Source organism: Ochlerotatus camptorhynchus, unplaced genomic scaffold, assembly GCF_037179485.1.
Source record: "Ochlerotatus camptorhynchus isolate MF236.1 unplaced genomic scaffold, CSIRO-AGI_Acam_v1.1 ptg000054l, whole genome shotgun sequence".
In the NCBI taxonomy this organism is placed as follows: domain Eukaryota; kingdom Metazoa; phylum Arthropoda; class Insecta; order Diptera; family Culicidae; genus Ochlerotatus; species Ochlerotatus camptorhynchus.
In genome coordinates this window covers 1329217-1348274 of record NW_027040544.1, presented here as the reverse complement: position 1 = coordinate 1348274, position 19058 = coordinate 1329217, and the positions used below count along the sequence as shown (strand labels likewise).

At 41.4% G+C, this 19058-nt stretch overlaps 1 protein-coding gene across 1 annotated transcript in view; it reads left to right on the top strand.

The window, feature by feature from the left end:
* Tmtc2 (Transmembrane O-mannosyltransferase targeting cadherins 2) overlaps positions 1-19058 on the top strand; it is a 410563-nt gene that overhangs the window by 24463 nt on the left and 367042 nt on the right. The window contains exon 2 of the mRNA XM_065239258.1: positions 9990-11514. Within this exon, the coding sequence (XP_065095330.1) occupies positions 9990-11514 (1525 nt within the window). The remainder of the gene's footprint in view (positions 1-9989; positions 11515-19058) is intronic.

Sequence of the window (19058 nt, the reverse complement as noted above, 5' to 3'; positions counted from 1 at the left end):
GATGGAATTGATAATAATAGAAAATTGCCGACTGGGATTGAACCCAGTCCTTTCGGGGGTGAGGGCCACTACACCACCGATGCCGCTGAAAGCTCTAAATTAACAACTGTGGATTTGCTCAAAGAACACTATGTTGAGAGCTGGTGTAAAGCCCCAGTGGGGACGTAATAAAGCCAATGCAGGGAAAGCAAGGGATAATGTAATTTATTAACCATGGTGCTTTAAAATCCTGCAATGAGAATGTTCGAGATTATTTCGTTTGGAACGGCAAAAATTTCGCAAACAACAGCAACTCAACAAATGCATGATGAATTCGAAGGAACAAAATAAAAGTTGGCATCGTAAAATTTAATTTCAAATAGCTTTAACTAAAAAGCTCTTTGTCTGATTCTTTAGAAGTGGTATAGAAGTTATTAAGCCATGGAAGACAATGCGGAAGGATTCTAAAACGCAATTGAAAAAAAAAAATAAAAAAAAAATCCCGTTAGATGTTCATCTTTTTCAACCCACCCGACCCTTTCCTATCCATTACCATCCACTTTGCTCAGAAACCGATTCGAATTACTTAGTAACTTAAAAGCATTTATTGATGTTAGAACTTTGACATAATAAAAGAACGCCTGCCTAAGAATCGTTCATACAAGGGTAATTATCGTAGCTCGGATGAAAGAAAGCAATTTCATTGGATCTCTTTGCTGGTTAAATTTACACTCGATGCACCTGCAGCAGCAACTGATTGCCACGATGTCAGTTACAGAAACGATGTCTCCAACAAACAAAGCAAATGTGTATCTTGAATTGGTAGCCTGCAGGGTGAGCCTTGTCAACTATTCCACCTTGTTAGTCTAACAAGGCTCAATTAAGACCAATTAGAACCTAATTGAGGGCTGTTATGTTGAACGGGGAGAACAACAGGATGTGATTCTTTTGTAATTGATTATTTGCCACCAGTAACGGAGGAAGATGCACCTGAATGGTAAACAAGGCAGGTACAAAGATTCTATCGATCGGGATCATTTGTTGAGGCGCACACTTGAAATGTAACGCACACAGGAACGGAAGTCTTTCTTTGGCAATCGGCTATACGCACCCACAATACCCTGTTGCTTCCGGCTATGGTGGAGGAACGATAATTCAATGTGAGATTACTTTGGCTCAGGTTTCCATTTCTATTTACTTGCTCGCTCAATTTCCCAACCACATTTGTCAATCCAACAGAACCCGCAACGCCATCTCATTCTTTGATTGGTTTCGATATTGACAGCCGAGATTGAAGCAAAACATTTCTCTTCTTTGACTTGGCATTATCAAGACCAAGACGACGACGACGACGACGACGAGAATTGTAGTGTAGATGATGAAGTTGATGATGGCGGTGCCGGCAAAGGTGCGGCGGTGATGAAGCGAGCGTTAATTCCTTCGAGAGCACTTGGAAAAGGGAAACTTTTCCACCGCAGAACCAGTTCAAACCACTTCAAGCGCCATGCTGTGGGGTGAGGTGCTTTCCAAGAAGGAACAGAAAAGATATCCTCTTTCTCCCTGGGCGACTGTCATGGCAAGCGAACGAACGAACTCAACGACAACCGGGAGAATATTAATGCATCATCGTGTCGATAAATTGTTGAAGCTTCTGACTCTTTCTTCGCCGTCATTCGTCAGTTTGAGTTGAACCTAGTCCGTCGTTCGCAAGCACCATTCAGGATAAACAACAGGGAAGTGTGCTTAGATGAATGAATGAAGTGTACTGAGCTTTGAAGGACTCACTATCAGCGCACAGGTTGGTGTGTTTTTTTGTTCTTCTGGCAAACGATCGAAGGGCACGTCTCAAGCATTTATTCGCAGACGGATCTGGATGACCGTGGGAAGAAACCTTGACCGAATTTCGTGCTGATAATCTCTGAAGAAATCGACTTAAAGACCACTTTACGCATCGATTTTCCACCGGCCATTAACCATGTGTGCAGACAAATTTCATCTCCATTCTCATCGTTTCAGAATCTCATTTCATTTGGACCATCAAAACCAAATTTGCAGGCAGCATAACTTTGCTCATAAATGAGAAACTCAAGCCACGACCACCCCCAGAGACGACGACTACGACGAGGACGACAGTCCCAAACCAAATAACTCAAAAGAAGAACCTCAGAAACTTCATTTCTTGCTTTCCCCATCCTGTGTGCGCATCAAACAATTCCGAATATCCTTAGAGAACTTTGCAACTTTTCACCCCACTCGCACTTGAGGAACAATGCTCTAAGTACTCGCCTCTTCTTACGCCCGCTGCCTCCGACGAATAGAAATCACAATCGGCAAAAGTTTGCCTTCTTCTTCACGCTGTATGACGATGATGGTGCACACACACACACACACACACACGCACATATGCACACGCACGATCGCACATCCACATTTAGCAAATTAGGACAGTTTGTGTCTCTCGATATTCGCCTTGGTTTTGGGACACCCCTGTTGGATTCAGTGCATGTCGGAAAGGTGGAATGGTAAACTTTGGGAAACTATTCTCATATAGGTAAGTAGGTACTGCATTTTGTGTTAGCCTGAAGAGTATGGAAGATTTGATGTTCTGTGGTAGATTTCGGAGAAATCGTTTCAGCTAATAGCTGATGATATGTCTGCAGGAAGTTAGTTTTGATGGTTCTTAGGATAAGAGAGAAGCGGATTCAAAACAAACAGCTTTGGAAACCTACGCCAAGGTGGATTATAGCCACATTGCTAATTCAATTAAGATAGGCGCAGAACCTTTACTTTAGGGGGTTTCCATTCAAGGATATGGAAAAAATAATGTTTTAGTGTATTCTCCATTGTTAGACAATTTTTATTTTTAGTATGTACCATAATCAATCTGGGATTCTAATAATTTTTTCCAAATTATCCTAGAGTTAAGATCTTGATGTTCTATAGACATAATGTGGTTTTATTCACACTTTCCCGACATACTCAACACGTCATGTGCGTCATGAAATGGAATCAATCAGATATTTAATGCTCTTAAAACTTTACTGGAGTTAAGACCATGCATGAACAATGTTCTGAAAATCATTATGAGTCCTTGAAGCTCAAGTGAGCGTCTTGACAACATACATATTAACATAGCTGAGCAGTTCCACGCCAAATGAAGAATCGTAAAAACTCGGCCTTCTCCAATTTACACGCAACTTTGCATCATTGATTCACATTTTTGCTAAAATTCGGCCATTGTTTTTTTTTCAAAATGGCATTTAATTAATTTTTTCAAAAACTTGTGGCACGGAAACGGTCCTTTTGATCGGAATGACATGCGAGGCGAAGCTTTAGAAAAACAATTTTTTCTTTGAAAAATATACGAAACATATTTTCTGAATTTTCAATAGTAATTAAAAAAAAAATAAAAAATAAATTTAAGAAGGCTCATGAAACATGCGATCTCTTGGAATGTTTAAAATTATGTACACTTAAAAAATGACGGTAAATTTTTTGAACTTTTTGTTACATCGTTTTTGCATCTAAGTTATACTTTGAAATACAATGTTTAAGACAGGGCTGTCTTCTGATTCTGATTAGTGGGCCTCATAGCTTAGTCAGTAAAGACACGGTATTACCAATCTGGAGGCAGCGGGTTCGATTCCCGGTCCGGTCGAGAGAAACGTTCGGGGTGGACATTTTCTCGACTTCCCTGAGCATATAGAGTATCATTGTGCTTATCACACAATATACAAATTCATGCACTGGTAATTGGCATCGAAAGCTCTCAATCAATAACTGAGAAAGTGCATTTAAAACACTAAGTTGACGCAAAAAGCTATATGTACTACCCAGTTTCGACCCCAGCGACGAAATAGGACTTGCGATTGGAAAAACGGCACGTGGAACTGTCGATCTCTCAATTTCATCGGGAGCACCCGAATACTCGCCAATCTACTGAAGGACCGCGGATTCGGCATCGTAGCGCTGCAGGAGGTGTGTTGGACAGCATCCATGGTACGAACGTTTAGAGGTAATCATACCATCTACCAGAGTTGCGGCAACACACGCGAGCTGGGCACAGCTTTCATCGTGATGAGCGAAATGCAGAAGCGCGTGATCGGTTGGTGGCCGATCGACGAAAGAATGTGCAGGTTGAGGATCAAGGGCCGATTCTTCAGCTTTAGCATAATCAACGTGCACAGCCCTTATTTCGGAAGCACTGATGATGACAAGGACGCATTTTACGCGCAGCTCGACCGCGAGTACGATTGCCGCCCAAGCTACGACGTCAAGATCATCATAAGAGACCTAAGCGCTCAGGTAGGTCAGGAGGAGTAATTCGGACCGACGATTGGAAAGTTCAGCGCCCACCAGCTGACGGACGGGAACGGCCTACGACTCATCAATTTTGCCGCCTCCAAAAACATGACCATACATAGCACCTTCTTCCAACACAGCCTCCTCTATCGTTACACCTGGAGATCACCACAGCAGACGGAATCGCAAATCGACCACGTTCTGATTGATGGACGGCACTTCTTCGACATTATCGACGTCAGGACCTATCGTGGCACTAACATCGACTCTCTGCACCCAAAACTTTCCGTCATCAACAATGTACGGTACCGACGCCCGCCACGGTACAACCTAGAGTGACTGAAGCAACCGGATGTCGCCTTAGCATACGCGCAGAATCTCGAGGCAGCGTTGCCAGAGGAGGGCGAGCTTGATGTGCCCCCTCTAGAGCAGTGTTGGAAAAGATCGCGATATTTCACGAAGTTCATCAAGGGAAAAGTTCGCGAGTCATAGTGAGTTTTCGCGAACTTTTCCATCACTGCTCTAGAGGACTGCTGGAGTACAGTAAAAGCAGCCATCACCGACGCAGCCGAGAGCACCATCGGGGTACGTGGAAAGAAGTCGCCGGAATGAGTGGTTCGACGAGGAGTGCAGAGCGATTTTGGAGGAGAAGAACACAGCGCGGGCAGTAATGCTGCAGCATGGAACCCGTCAGAACGTGGAACGGTATAAACAGAAGCGGAAACAGCAGACCCGCATCTTTCGGGAGAAAAAACACCGCCCGGAAGAAGCGGAGTGCGAGGAAATGGAACTGCTGTGCCGTTCCCAAGAAACACGGAAGTTCTACCAGAAGCTCAACGCATCCCGCAACGGCTTCGAGCCGCGAGCCGAAATGTGCAAGGATAAGGACGAGAGCCTCTTGACGGACGGACGGACGTGAGGTGATTGAAAGGTGGAAGCACACTTCTATGCGTACCTGAATGGCGAAAAGAACGTAGGCACGGGAGACCAGCGCAATGGAGGAAACTACTACGCCAGTGCAGCAGAGGAACTCATCAAGATGGGCCCAGAAAAGTTGGCCACCTGCCTGTACCGGATGATAGTCAGGATCTGGGAAACAGAACAACTACCGGAGGAGTGGCAGGAGGGGGTAATCTGCCTCATTCACAAGAAAGGCGACTATTTGGAATGTGCGAACTTCAGAGCGATCACAATTTTGAATGCCGCCTACAAAGTGCTATCCCAGATCATCTTCCGTCGTCTATCACCTAAAATGACCGAGTTCGTGGGAAGTTATCAAGTCGGCTTCATCGACGGCCGATCGACAACGGACCAGATCTTCACCGTACGGCAAATCCTCCAGAAATGCCGTGAATACCAGGTCCCAACGCATCATTTGTTCATTGACTTTAAGGCGGCATACAACCGCACAGAGCTATGGAAAATCATGGACGAGAACGGCTTTCTGGGAAGACTGATCAGAGCAACGATGGACGGTGCGCGAAACTGCGTAAGGGGGTCGGGTGAACTATCCAGTTCATTCGAATCTCGCCGGGGACTGCGACAAGGTGACGGACTCTCATGCCTACTCTTCAGCATCGCTCTAGAAGGTGTAATACGACGAGCCGGGCTCAACAGCCGGGGTACGATTTTCACGAAATCCGGTTTTGCGGACGACATGGACATTATCGCAAGAACATTTGCAACGGTGGCAGAACTATACACCCGCCTAAAACACGAAGCAGCAAAGGTCGGACTGGTGGTGAGTGCATCAAAAACAAAGTACATGCTAGTAGGCGGAACCGAACATGACAGGATTCGTCTAGGAAGTAATGTCACGATAGACGGGGATACTTTTGACGTAGTGGAGGAATTCGTTTACCTTGGATCCTTACTGACGGCTAACAACAATGTGAGTCGTGAAATACAAAGGCGCATCATCAGTGGAAGTCGTGCCTACTACGGACTACAGAAGAAACTACGGTCAAAAAAGATTCACCCCCGCACCAAATGTACCATGTACAGAACGCTTATAAGACCGGTGGTCCTCTATGGACACGAGACATGGACTATGCTCGAGGAGGACCTGCAAGCACTCGGAGTTTTCGAGTGACGTGTGCTAAGGACTATCTTCGCTGGTGTGTAGGAGAACGGTGAGTGGCGGCGAAGAATGAACCACGAGCTCGCTGTACTCTGCGGAAAATCCAGCATCCAGAAGGTGGCCAAAGCCGGAAGGATACGATGGGCAGGGCATGTTGCAAGAATGCCGGACAGCAACCCTGCTAAGTTGGTGTTCGCTACAGATCCGGTTGGCATAAGAAGGCGTGGAGCGCAGAGAGCACGATGGGTGGACCAGGTGGAGTGTGATCTAGCGAGCATTGGGCATGACCGAGGATGGAGAGCGCAGCCGCAAACCGAGTATTGTGGCGTACTATTGTTGATTATGTCTTATCTCAAATGTGATGTAATACAAATAAATGTATGTATGTAAGAAGAAGAAAAGCAATGTACTGATTTTCGGAAACATACAAAGTTAGCTTGTTTTCATCCTGCGCAAGTGTAAAGCAGCGAAGAAGAGAAGACAGACACACACCCAGAAATAACTAAAGTTCAATGTGTAACCATCGCTCCCACGGCTCCGACGCAAAAAGTGCCACTCAGTGTAGGGTTTCAAATGGGGAACACAGCAAAAATACTAAATTCTTCTTTGTTATGCCCTTCTTCATCTCCTATTCATGCACTCGTGGTTAGCAAAGTCTACAAAGAATTCACATCAGCGCTTGTTGTGTTATATTCGTTCCCTGCGCTACATGGAGTGTACCGCTCATTGTATGGATCACTTTCTCACAGATTAGTTGGAAAAGAGTGTGCGAAATGAATGGGAGAACCACACACTCTTGGTCGAGTGTTGTGAGATGCATGCACAAAGTTGCTTTGCTAACGTTCTGAAGTGCTTTCCAGCCCTGGTTGAAGGTATTTCAAATCATTTTCTGTGAAAAATTACTCAAAAACAGTGTATTAAAAAAGTTCAAAAGTTAGACGAAAAGTTCTTGTTCTACAATTTTGAGTAATTTTTAAGTGTCCATAATTATTCGAATTTCTATAAATCGCTAGTTTTATAAGTTATCTTTATACATAATTAACTTAATTAACTTTAAATTTTCACTTTGACTATATGTTTTGTATTACTTCTGCGTGAAGTCAACGATTTACATAGTTGAAGATGCTAATTTCAAATAACAGACTAAAGAGGTAATTTTTATACGATAGATGAGGGGATGAAAGCATAGAATTGATAGTTCCGTTAGAGTACGGCAGTGTGAAAATTGTATAGAGAGTAGAAAGCGAGCAAGAAGAACTTTATACAGGTACAAATCGGTTTGATCATCTCTCTTTACCTAAATCCCCCGTTAGAGAGGGATGGTGAGGGGTATTCCCTCCCCACCACCACTGGCAAAAAGAGATGATCACTGACACGCTCAAGTACCAACAAAGTGTTTGAAACAGTTGTATCGATTTTTACCGTACTCAAGTTGTTATCTGAAGGAATGCATCCAGTCGTAGGTTTGGAAATTGCAGCTATTGTTACCTCTACCACGGTATGTGCTCCTGTCTTTAAATTAGTGACAGCTCATTAAAACCCAACCGGCCGTAGGCTGAACCTACTGCAATCTTCTCTGAAGATCTTAGAAGCTTGCTGACCTATTTTTAGATCTTCTTCAAAATTCCCGGCACTTATATGAAGTTTTATGCAGCTTCTCAAAATTTGAAATTCCGAAAACTTCTACGAAGTTTGCTGCTGCTCTATTTCACTAAAATATTCCAAGTTCACGAGGCTTCAAAAAAGTAACCTTAAATCATATGAAGATCCCAAAACATTAATGAGGTTCCATGGAATTAAATAATGTTTAACTTCTATGAAGATCCCAAAATTTGAATAGAGTTCCCACACACTTAGAAATTACTGATTTTACACGTGACGGAATCCATCTTTGACATAAAATATGAGACGTAAACAAACATGTCATGTCATATTAAGTGCTCCGAGACTGAAAAGTTCGTTGCTCGACGAAAAGTACGTTTGATTGAGCTATATTTCGCGTCTGTTATGGCTCAAATTTATGTCAAAATTGACGCTCGTATATGTCAGTCTCAGAGCACCAAAATTTACATGAATTTTTCTAAGTGTGCACTTCTACGCAGTTTTCTGAACTTTTCCAAAGTTCCCTGAGTTTCTACGAATTTTTCTGAAGCTTTATAAAGTTCCCAGAATTTCTCTTAACTTTCGTTAATTTCTACGATGTTCCCTGAACTTCTTAGAAGTCCTTAAAGTTTTACGAAGTTCCCTGTGGTAAAAGAAAAATCCCTAATCTCTTTTCCAATTTGTAGAGCCTGCCAACGTCTTGTTATGCTATCGACATTGTTTCTTCTAGTCTAGAACATTAATAAAAGTAGACTTTCATACAAATTAACTAAAAATGAAAAACATCCAAAACTCCTGGAAGGGGAGAGCCTAGATAATTCTGGAGAGGCCTAATTATTGCAATACCATGTTTGATCGAGGATTGACCGAGCAGGTGATGAGCAATGATCACCGCACATAGATAAGTATTGTTGACTGCGGCCGACGAAAAACACAGTTGCTTCTGTCGACTGATTTCGCGTTTTATGACCCCGTGGGATGGAATCGGTAAAATCTCAAGAAAAAGCACTCCATAGCTCTGGAAAAAATTGCTTCAAAAAACTATCTCCAATAAAATCCATTCCCTCCTCAACCACCGACGCCTGTGCTTGATGCAACGATTGATTTCTCATAGCCCAAAGTTGCATGCACTTTCAACCTTCAAAAATGATCCGACCTCGCACCTGGAGACTCACCATCCACACCGGAGAGCACTCCAAAATGGCAAGCATTAAATCAAAAGACCTACCGACCAACCAATTGGTCCGGAGTCGAAGACCCGCAACCGCCGATGGTATTTGGCCTATTGCCATCATTACCGTAATCGAGTGCTGGCTGGCAGTTCATTTCCCGACCCAATCACAACTGCTGCCCCATCAATTGTGTTTGTGTGTGTGTGCCCGTCCGATTCCTACATTCGGATTTGGTATTGCCACGCTCTGGCAATTCTGCGACTTGGTTGGTGAGAGGCGTGACGAATGCGCGGCGAGGTGCCCTACCGGGGCAGAATAAATTCGAGAACAAAGGTAAACAAATCGAACGAAATTATTTTATTGCAATCTTCCCCCGTCCCGCCGGTCCGGCTTAAGGGATGGGGGACGGGATTTTGTGCCATATTTTTGTGAGGGAAGCTCGGGAGAAGAAAAAAATGGAAAATAAACTGAAGAAGCGCAGGTATTGGTGAGGGGAGTAAGTGATTACTTTTTCATTTACCTGCCCCTGAATCAACACGATTATCATCATCATCATCATCATCATGGTATTGTCATGATCATAGCAGCGGAAGGCATTTTTTAGCTACGGCCCCGCTGCCGTATTATGATGGGACTGAATTATTCATACTTCGGTTTTACCCACCGATAGTGTTTGCCTTTTGGCGGTGGGCGAGACCGAGACAGTAGGTGGATAAGTGAGTTGTTTGATTTGTTTCCCTAGTCAAGTGGGATTTGTTCACGAAGTATATCTAGGCTGAATTTACCCGATTTATAATTTGTTGATTATCTACTACAGATTAATTGAGCGGTTTCTTTTCTCCTTTCAATTTCAGCACCGCTTCCGAAGTGTGGGAATTCTAGCGCTGGCCCTGGGTAGTATCCTACATGCACGTCTCTCGCTACCTCAACCAGCAGTCCTGTTTTCCACGGCGGACAATCCAACAGCGAAAACCGGTTCCAGCTGGACCCGGTTTCTAACGTTCTCCTACCTACCAGTGGTCAATTTCCGGCTGTTGCTCTACCCGAACGTGCTGAGCTTTGACTGGGGCATGGATGCAATCCCCCGGATCAGCAGTCTCTTCGACGGAAAGAACGTGCTTTCGGCTCTATTCTACGGAACGCTAACAATGGCCGTGTGGTTCAACGTACAGACGCTGATGAAACAGAGTCTGCCCAGTGTAAATAGTAGCTTCAGTAGAAAACTAGCTAGTAAACTTGTGATGGCCCGGACGAACCCGGGGGGACAGCCGCATGGTGAGCTGAACGATTCGTGTGGATACTGTAAGCACGAATTCGGTCTACATCATTCCAATCAGTGCCGAGCCTTGCACAACAACAACAGTATGTCTTCTATCATTTGCGGATGCGTGTATCCGTCGTGTAAATATTTATCACTATCGCCTTCATCTTTGACTACGTTCCTCCATCGAATGGACGACCACAAATTGACCGCTCCGGCAGCAGCCGGCAACGGATATTGGACGCATAAAAAGCACTGTTGGAACCGAGACAAGCACGCCGCCAATGGATTCAGCAGCGACCATCTGCCGTTCAGTATATCCCGAACGTCATCGTCCTCATCTTCATCGTCTTCTTCCTCATCTTCCTCAACCAGTTCTTCGTCATCTTCATTTTCGTCCTCGACCTCCTCGGCATCGTCTGTGTCGTCGTTGTCCTACGAGGACGCAACTGCCAAATTCAATTCCTCAGCAGCGATCCTTATCTCCATTTCCCTGCTAATCCTGCCCTTCCTCCCAGCGACCAATCTCCTGTTCTACGTCGGCTTCGTAGTGGCCGAGCGCATCCTCTACCTCCCCAGCGTTGGCTATTGCCTGCTGATTGGTTTGGGCGTGAGCAAACTTATCGACGGGAGCCCCCCGTCGCCGAGCTCGGGCTCCCAGCGCATTAGTGGTAATAGTGGCTTTCGAGCGAAGAGCAGCAAAAGTTTCATCAGCGATGGTGATAGATATAAGTACCGTGCCAATGGCAGCACAGGTCTAAGTGCGAGACATCATAAAAGTCATTCCTCCAATCCCAACACCGCTAGCAACGGCACCAGTGGCACCGCAATCTCTGCAACAGCGCGAAAAAGTGCCAACAATGGCAGCAGTGGCGGTGGTGGGTCGGTGGAAATTGTCGGCGGGGGCAGACGGAAGGCATTGGGGGGTGGTGGTAGAATCCGTAGTAGAAATAGTGATGCTAGTGCTAGTGATTATCAACAGCGTAAGCGACAAATCATTCTGGTGTGCTTCGGTGCGATGCTGCTAGTGTACAGTGGGAAAACTTTGCTGCGCAATCTGGACTGGCAGGACGAGGAAAGTCTGTTCCGGAGCGCCATCAGCGTCAACCCACCGAAAGGTAAGTGTGGAAATTATTTGAATGTAGTGGGGCTGAGGAACTGGGAGGGGTGAGGGATCAGCTGGTATTTTGAGTGATTAAACTTTTAATGTGCTGGAATGTTTGTAAATTGCCACATTGGGAGGTTAAGTTGGAAATGGTTGGAATGAAGGTTTTGTGGGTGATTGCTGAAATGTTAGAATATGTAATCGGATACGTAAATTTATTTCAAAATCACTCTTAGTCCGTACAATCTTTCTGCACATTGAGCCAATTAGTTGCCAAATGAAGCTTGTATCTCACTTTCTTCTTTTTTGGATGAAAAATTGTCTAATTCAGCGTTTCTCAATCTTGTAACGGGTCGAGTGTTTTCCTGAAATTATTAATTATGTTGTTGGACATTTGTTTTAAAGTCTCATCATTCGAAATTCTATGCACCTCGATACCCAAGTAACATTTTAAGTTTTATGAACTACTACAAAGCAACTATAAAACAGCATCCAGGCTATTTTGTCATTAATGCATCCACCAAAACCTCAATAAGACTAGAATATGTCTAGTTGGCCCACCCTGGAGAAGGTCTTGAAGGGTGCATTCTCGAAGTTCTTCAAGATTGATTTCCTGCAAAGGGTTGTATGACGAACGTATTGAGAACCTTTTGAAAGCTACAATAAAGCTATTTAGCAAAAATAAAAATCCTTTCTGAGCCATTTCCCCTAGCCGCTTGCTAAATCTACTAGGAAAGCATCAATCTAGATAGAAAAGGATTTATGAATCCGATCTTATCAAAATAATTTAAATAGAAACTGATGGTATCAAAATTTTGTTGAATATCCACATTTATTACAATAGTTTTTCTTAAGTGGCCTAGTTTTAAGTGCCTTATTAAATTTTATGTGAAATGTACGTGAAAACATCGAAAAAATTAAGTCTACCCTCGTAAAACTTCGATTTGACTAATTATTTTACAATAAAAAAAGTGATTCTTCAGATCGAGCTTGGCCGAGATTTTTTTATGAGTTTTGCATTTAAATGTTTGCTCATTGCTAAATTTACCAAAATAAAGTTATATCCAAGGAAATATAGATTGAAAATCGAAGAATGTAAAACACAAGCAAACTTATTGGCGGTGGCATAAATGTTGATTTTCATGGGTCATTTGTGAAAAAGTTGTGTTGCTTTCAAGAAATCCTTAACAAATTCATAAGGTTTTAAAATGGCTTTTATGAAGAAAACTTGCAGGCTGTATTGAATTTATCTATAGCCATTTTACTTGATCCTTACCCGTTCAGATTTATGGCAGAATTTATGGAGGTGAAGTAGCCTGCAAAAAGTTAAACGTCAAAGTTTGTTTATCTTTCGATATTTGCGCTGTGGGATCCAGGATTCTTCCAGGCGGTTTTCTCCCGATGGATTGGGAGCAGTTACTCAGATAGTTTGCGGTACTGTTTTTGTTTTACAACATTTTGCATTTCGAACAGTTGGAAGCGCAATCGTTCCCGAAAAAGATCCCCTTCTTCCGAATGGTTACAGAAGTGCACCATCCAACGATGCAGGGATGTACGCTTGAATGAAATTTTCGGAGAGTTAATTCTTCCGCCGAATAAAATCGCTGCTATGGATCGGAAACCAGCTTATCTCCGCTAACTAACAGGTTCAGTGGTTTGCTGTCGGTTGTCATCTATTCGCAAAATCTGGAGAAGACTGGTATGTTTTTAAACTTTCCACGCTAACTTTACTCTTCTCCGCCAGATGGTCAGTCGTTGATGGTGTGCTGGTTTTTCTAAAGAAGTAAATTTTGCCGAAATTGACATGAATTTTTCATCCTATTCCGTCTATCTTTCGAGATTTACTTGTCATAAATTTGGCTTTTATTAACTATGAAAAACCATCGTTAAGCTCAATTTGTAAACAGAATAATTGGGGAGTTTAAGATGCACTTTAAAAAGCCTAAAAAGCAAAAATAAATGCTTTTTGCTCTAATGCAAATCTTAATTGTTTTATGGTTGCTTTTATAATGATAGAACACGTTTATTAATAATTTTATCAAGACATTCATAAACAACTTCTAATGACATTTATGCTTGAATTACAGAACAGTTTAAAGGAGGGATTGAGAACTGTTTTAAATTTGTTTTTAAAACAACGCAGTTTTTGACTTTCTTGCCATACTATAAAAGGTTTTTAAAACAGCAAAAAGCAGAATTACTAAGCAGGAATATTTTACACTTTCAAATGCTGTATTTATACTTAATGGATTGTTCATTGCCGTTATAAAACCATCATAAATCAGAGTGGATCCCAAATTGTTACTGAATTGTTACTTGGGTAGTACTGTACCAGGGAGGCAACTTCAAATCATCTTCAGATCTTTGTTCTGAATCCTTTGAAGTGCTTTTTTCCTGGTAGTGCAACAACATTGGCTTCTTTTGACACAGCATAAAGCATGACTGGTCTAAAAACTTGTTTAAATATTAAAAGGTTATTCTTCAGGCAAAGTTTGGATTTCCTGTTTATAAGAGCATACAATCATGTTGTATATTTGTTACATTTGGCCTGAATGCCCTCAATGTGAGCTATAAAAGTTAATTTTTGATCAAGTATTAATCCAAGATATTTCACTTGAGTTAACCAAGAAATTGGAACTCCTTTCATAGTGACTATGTGACTACTACTAGGTTTCAAAACCGAAGCTCTAGGCTTATGTGGAAATATTATAAGTTGAGTTTTGGAAACGTTGGGAGAAATCTTCCTATTTTGTAAATAAGAAGAGAAAATATCTAAACTTTTCTGTAGTCTGCTGCGAATAACACGAAGACTTCTTCCTTTAGCGGAAATGCCTGTGTCATCAGCGAACAAAGATTTGTGGCAACCTTGAGGCAAATCAGGGAGGTCCGAAGTGAATATGTTATACAATATAGGCCCAAGAATGCAACCCTGAGGAACTCCTGCTGTAGCAGGTAGTCGTTCAGATTTCAAATTTTGATAATTTACCTGCAGAGTTCCGTCAGTTAAATAAGTTTTGAGATAATTTCATAATATAAAGTGAAAAATTAAACAGCCAATTTAGCAATCAAACCTTCATGCCAAACACTGTCAAATGCTTTTTCTATGTCTAGAAGAGCAACTCCAGTTGAGTGGTCTTCAGATTTGTTTGAACGAATTAAATTGTTAACTCTTAAGAATTGATGAGTAGTTGAATTCCCATGGCGTAATCCAAACTGCTCATCTGCAAAAATTGAGTTCATATTGATGTGAAGCATCATTCTATTTAAAATTATGTTTTCTAAAAGTTTACTTATTGAAGAAAGCAAACTTATAAGAAGCTTCAGCTGGATTTTTATCCGACTTCAAAATTGGAACAACTTTTGCATTTTTCCATTTATCAGAAAAATATGCCAAATGAAAACATCTGTTAAATATTTTTACCAAGAAAGACAAAGTACTCTCTGGAAGTTTTTCGATGAGGATATAGAAAATTCCATCATCGCCTTTTGAAACTTTTAACTTCATCCAAAGAATCATCAAAAATATTTTTCCCAGCGAAAATTTTCAGATAATCTCGAGCAACCAGTAAGACCCAAACTGAAATAATGGGAACTCTCGAATTGCTTAGCAAGTTTCTGAGCTTTTTCTGAATTTGTGATCAAAATTTTACCAACTTCTTTCAGCGCTGGAATAAGCTTTTGAGGTTGATTCAAAAGTTTTGTGATTTTCCAAAAAGGTTTGGAACTCGGTTCTAATTTAGAAACATTATTTTCAAAAGTGTTGTTCCTCAGGGCAGAGAATCGCTTTTTAATTTGTTTTTGCAAATCCCGCCAGAATGTTTGGATCGAAGTTATATTCCATAAATGTTCGATATTGCTCCCAATCAGCTCTATGGTAATTGAAGGTAGAGCTGTTGGGATTAGAAATTATTTCTTGGGATATTTCAAAAGTTACTGGAAGGTGATAAGAACCGAAGTCAGCATGGGTAACCAATTGGCTACAAAGTTGACATGAACCAGTTAAGACCAAATCAATAGTTGAGGGATTTCTTGCTGAAGAAAAGAATGTTGGGCTGTTTGGATATTGAATAGTGTAATAACCTGCAGAACAATCATCAAACAGAATATTACCATTGGAATTGCTTTGAGCATTATTCCATGAGCGGTGTTTCACATTAAAATCACCAATAATGAATAATTTAGACCTACGATGGGTAAATTACTGAAGGTCACCTCTGAGAAAATTCTTTTGCTGGCCTACGCGTTGGAATGACAAATAGGCACGTAAGTTGTCCAAACTTTGTTTCAACAGAAACTCCCAAAGTTTCAAAAACTTTGGTTTCAAGTGAAGACATAATGTTATGTTTGATTCGTCTATGAACAATGATGGCAACGCCTCCACAGGCTCCATCAAGACAATTATTTCGATAATTAAATAAATTTCTGTCCCTTTTTACCTCATGGTCAGGTTACAGGAACGTTTCAATCATAACGGCATGAATGGTTATGAACTCTCAAAAAGTTAAATAGCTCATCCTCATAATCTGTAAGAGATTGAGCATTCCGATTAAAAATATTTAATGATTTAAAATCCATTACTGATTTTCAAAGTCATGGCAATATTGTTTAAAAATTTTACTCCAGTTTGAATAGCATCAAACAGGGAGTTAGTTTTAAGCATATCAGTAATCATGCCAATTAATGATTTCTGTAAAAATTCCATTTTAGGAGCAGTAAAGCTTCCTAAGTCCCAATTATCAAAATTTCCGTTAGAATCATGTTGTCTAGTATTTTGATTTCTACCAGCTGCAATAGCAGCATGTGTAGCTCCATTTGTTTGCTGAATATTGTTATCGGCAGGTATAGATGAAGAATTTGAAGCAGGGGTGTTATTTGTACCTAAGGGTACGAATGTAGAATTTGATCCTCGCTGACCGTTGTTAACAGCAGAGAAATTAGTACCTGGCCGAGAACATTGAGCCTCTCCTATCGATCACTTGGAACGAGATCGTAGGATCGCTATGCGAACCTTACATTGCCAAAAATTAAAATGTTCAAATCAATTTCTAAGCATCTTCCTTCAAAGGACAGTCGTCCTTTGCGTGTGAGGAATCACCACAATTCATGCATTTAGCTGGCATGTAGCATTTTTTTTTGTTCCGTGACCCCAATCTTGGCACTTACGGCACTGGGTGAGGTTTTTGAAATTTCCTCCAGTCTTCCTAAAGTGTTCTTACTTCACTCGGACATGGAGCATAAGGCTAGCTTTTCCAAGGCTTTAAGGTTGATTAGTTCACTAGACTTGAAGTGAACTAAATAAAAATCATTAGAAATCCCGTTGCACGAATCGCCAGGACGGGATTTCATTTTCATTGTGTTTACTCGGATTGGCTCAACTCTAAGTGATTTTTTTCAATTCATCTTTGATCTGATCCAGGGATTCATCACTGGCCAGACCTTTCAAGACCACCTTAAACAGACGTTCAGTGTTGGTGTCGTAAGTAAAAAATGTGTGCTGCTTCTCAGTAAGAACTTGAGAAGACGTTTGAATTCGTCCAAGATTTCAGCCAATACACGGCATTCACCCCGACGGCCAATTTGAAATGAAAACTTGAATTTCACGAAGTTCAACAGTTCCGTACGAAGAGCGTGGAAATCGGAAGTGGTTATAACAAAAGAGGGGACCTTTTCCTTCATTTCATTAAGCCGGGAAAGCTTAGTGAAATTTTGCCTGTATGATGGATCTTTGTTAACTTCCGTGAGCATACCAAATTAGCGGCACCGATGGTGTAGTGGTAATAGTGATAAAATCTCATCCCAGCAGACCTGGGTTCAATCCCAGTCGGCGCCACCGGGATGTTCTGAGGCATAACATCTCTGGTAACGCCTTCCTTAGGAACTAAAGCTGTTGGTCCCCGGTTCATGAGTTGATGGGTCGATAGGTAGGGTCCAGGTGTGGCCTCCCTGGCGTCGATAGCATTGGTGCTCAGCACGGAAAACAAATCAAGGAAAAAAAAGCATACCAAATTGATTGCTCACTTGAATTTCATCAGAAGAGAGATCAAGAGATTGATCTTTTCTTTTGCGTTTAGGCACTTTGGCAGCAGTAAAACGTTTCTCCAAATCGCCTTCCAAGCAGATTACTATAAGAATCTGAAGGATCAAAGGGGAATTTCCCAAGTCGATGTCCAAGCAGAATTACCTCGGTAGGATCCAAACAAGGATCGAAGAAGAATAAAGGTCGAACAAAGTAGAAAATTTGCAGGTAATATTGAGCTCTGACAGTGTTATAGCTTTTGGTAGCAGTAACGCTTCCTTCAGCGAAAAGCAAGTAGATCTGCACGGCAAGAGAGCACGATGCGAGCTGACAGATTCTGGCCGTTCTTAACTTTCCATAACTCTGACTAAAGTTTCCGAATGTGTCCTCTGAAAGATCAGGCAGTTTGGTAAAGAGGTCTGTATGAAACTGGAATGTAATAGCGAAGGGCCATTAATGCAACAGTACTAGTCAAACGCACACTTCTTTACATAACTCATGCATGAATGGATGAGGATACTTGAAGTATTTCTTTAAATCTACAGGCAAAAAAGCGCGCGTTTGACTTGCTCATATACTGTCTGCGGCTGTGGAATAGTTATAGCAACGTTGCCGTATTTACTTTTCATACTGCCGTACTCAAGCAGAACTATCAACCTACCCTCTTCATACCTTTCTCTAGCTTATAAATCATCACACTAAAGCTTCTTGTTGGATAGCATTTCCAACCAACTCTGAAAATGGTTTGATTTTATAAATAAGAATTTCAAAAAAAGCTTAACAATATACAATGATGTGTTTGTGTCATTCTCTACCCCTCACCTACTTAGGATGTTGAACAAATAGAACTGTGATTAAGGACCCAAGCTTACCTTCGAGGCCAAAATTTTATTTTCTCGGAAAGTAAGTGACATATTACAAAAAATACTCACGTGAGAGTTATTGAGAAGGTATTTTGAAAACTGGAAATACTCAGGTTGCATCTACAATTTTATTGATTATTATTGTTGTTGGTTTTTAAATGAGTCTTTGGATTTTTAACTTTTTTCCGCTGTGGATAGATATTAGTTTTTTATCACTTTCTATTAGCAAGACTAGCAGCCATTGCACACTGGGTCAGGAACGCAATCTAGCGGAGCAAAATTAATAAAACCGAAACGAAGTATTTCCGCGGCTTTGTGTCTTGTGCAAAGTTTCTCATCATAATAAGGACCATCTATTGACATAAACAAACAGTTCGAAAATCTTTCTCAAAGATGGCGCCACAATCTAACTTCTTTCGCTGTCGTTTTGGTGACTTGATGTTTTGTGCAAAGATGTTTATCTTGACAAAATAAACAACTCTTTCGAAGACTTTAAATTTCTACAGCCTACTGGTTCCGAGTTATATGGAGATAAAGAAAAAAAATGTTGAAAATATGGGTTTTTCTTTCTGTTTCGTTTTTTTTCTAGGTTCTGATTCAACACATTGTAGTTTCTTTTTTATATCTGTGATCTTGACTTTTATACCTATGGGATGAGTACTTAAGTGGGTTAGATTT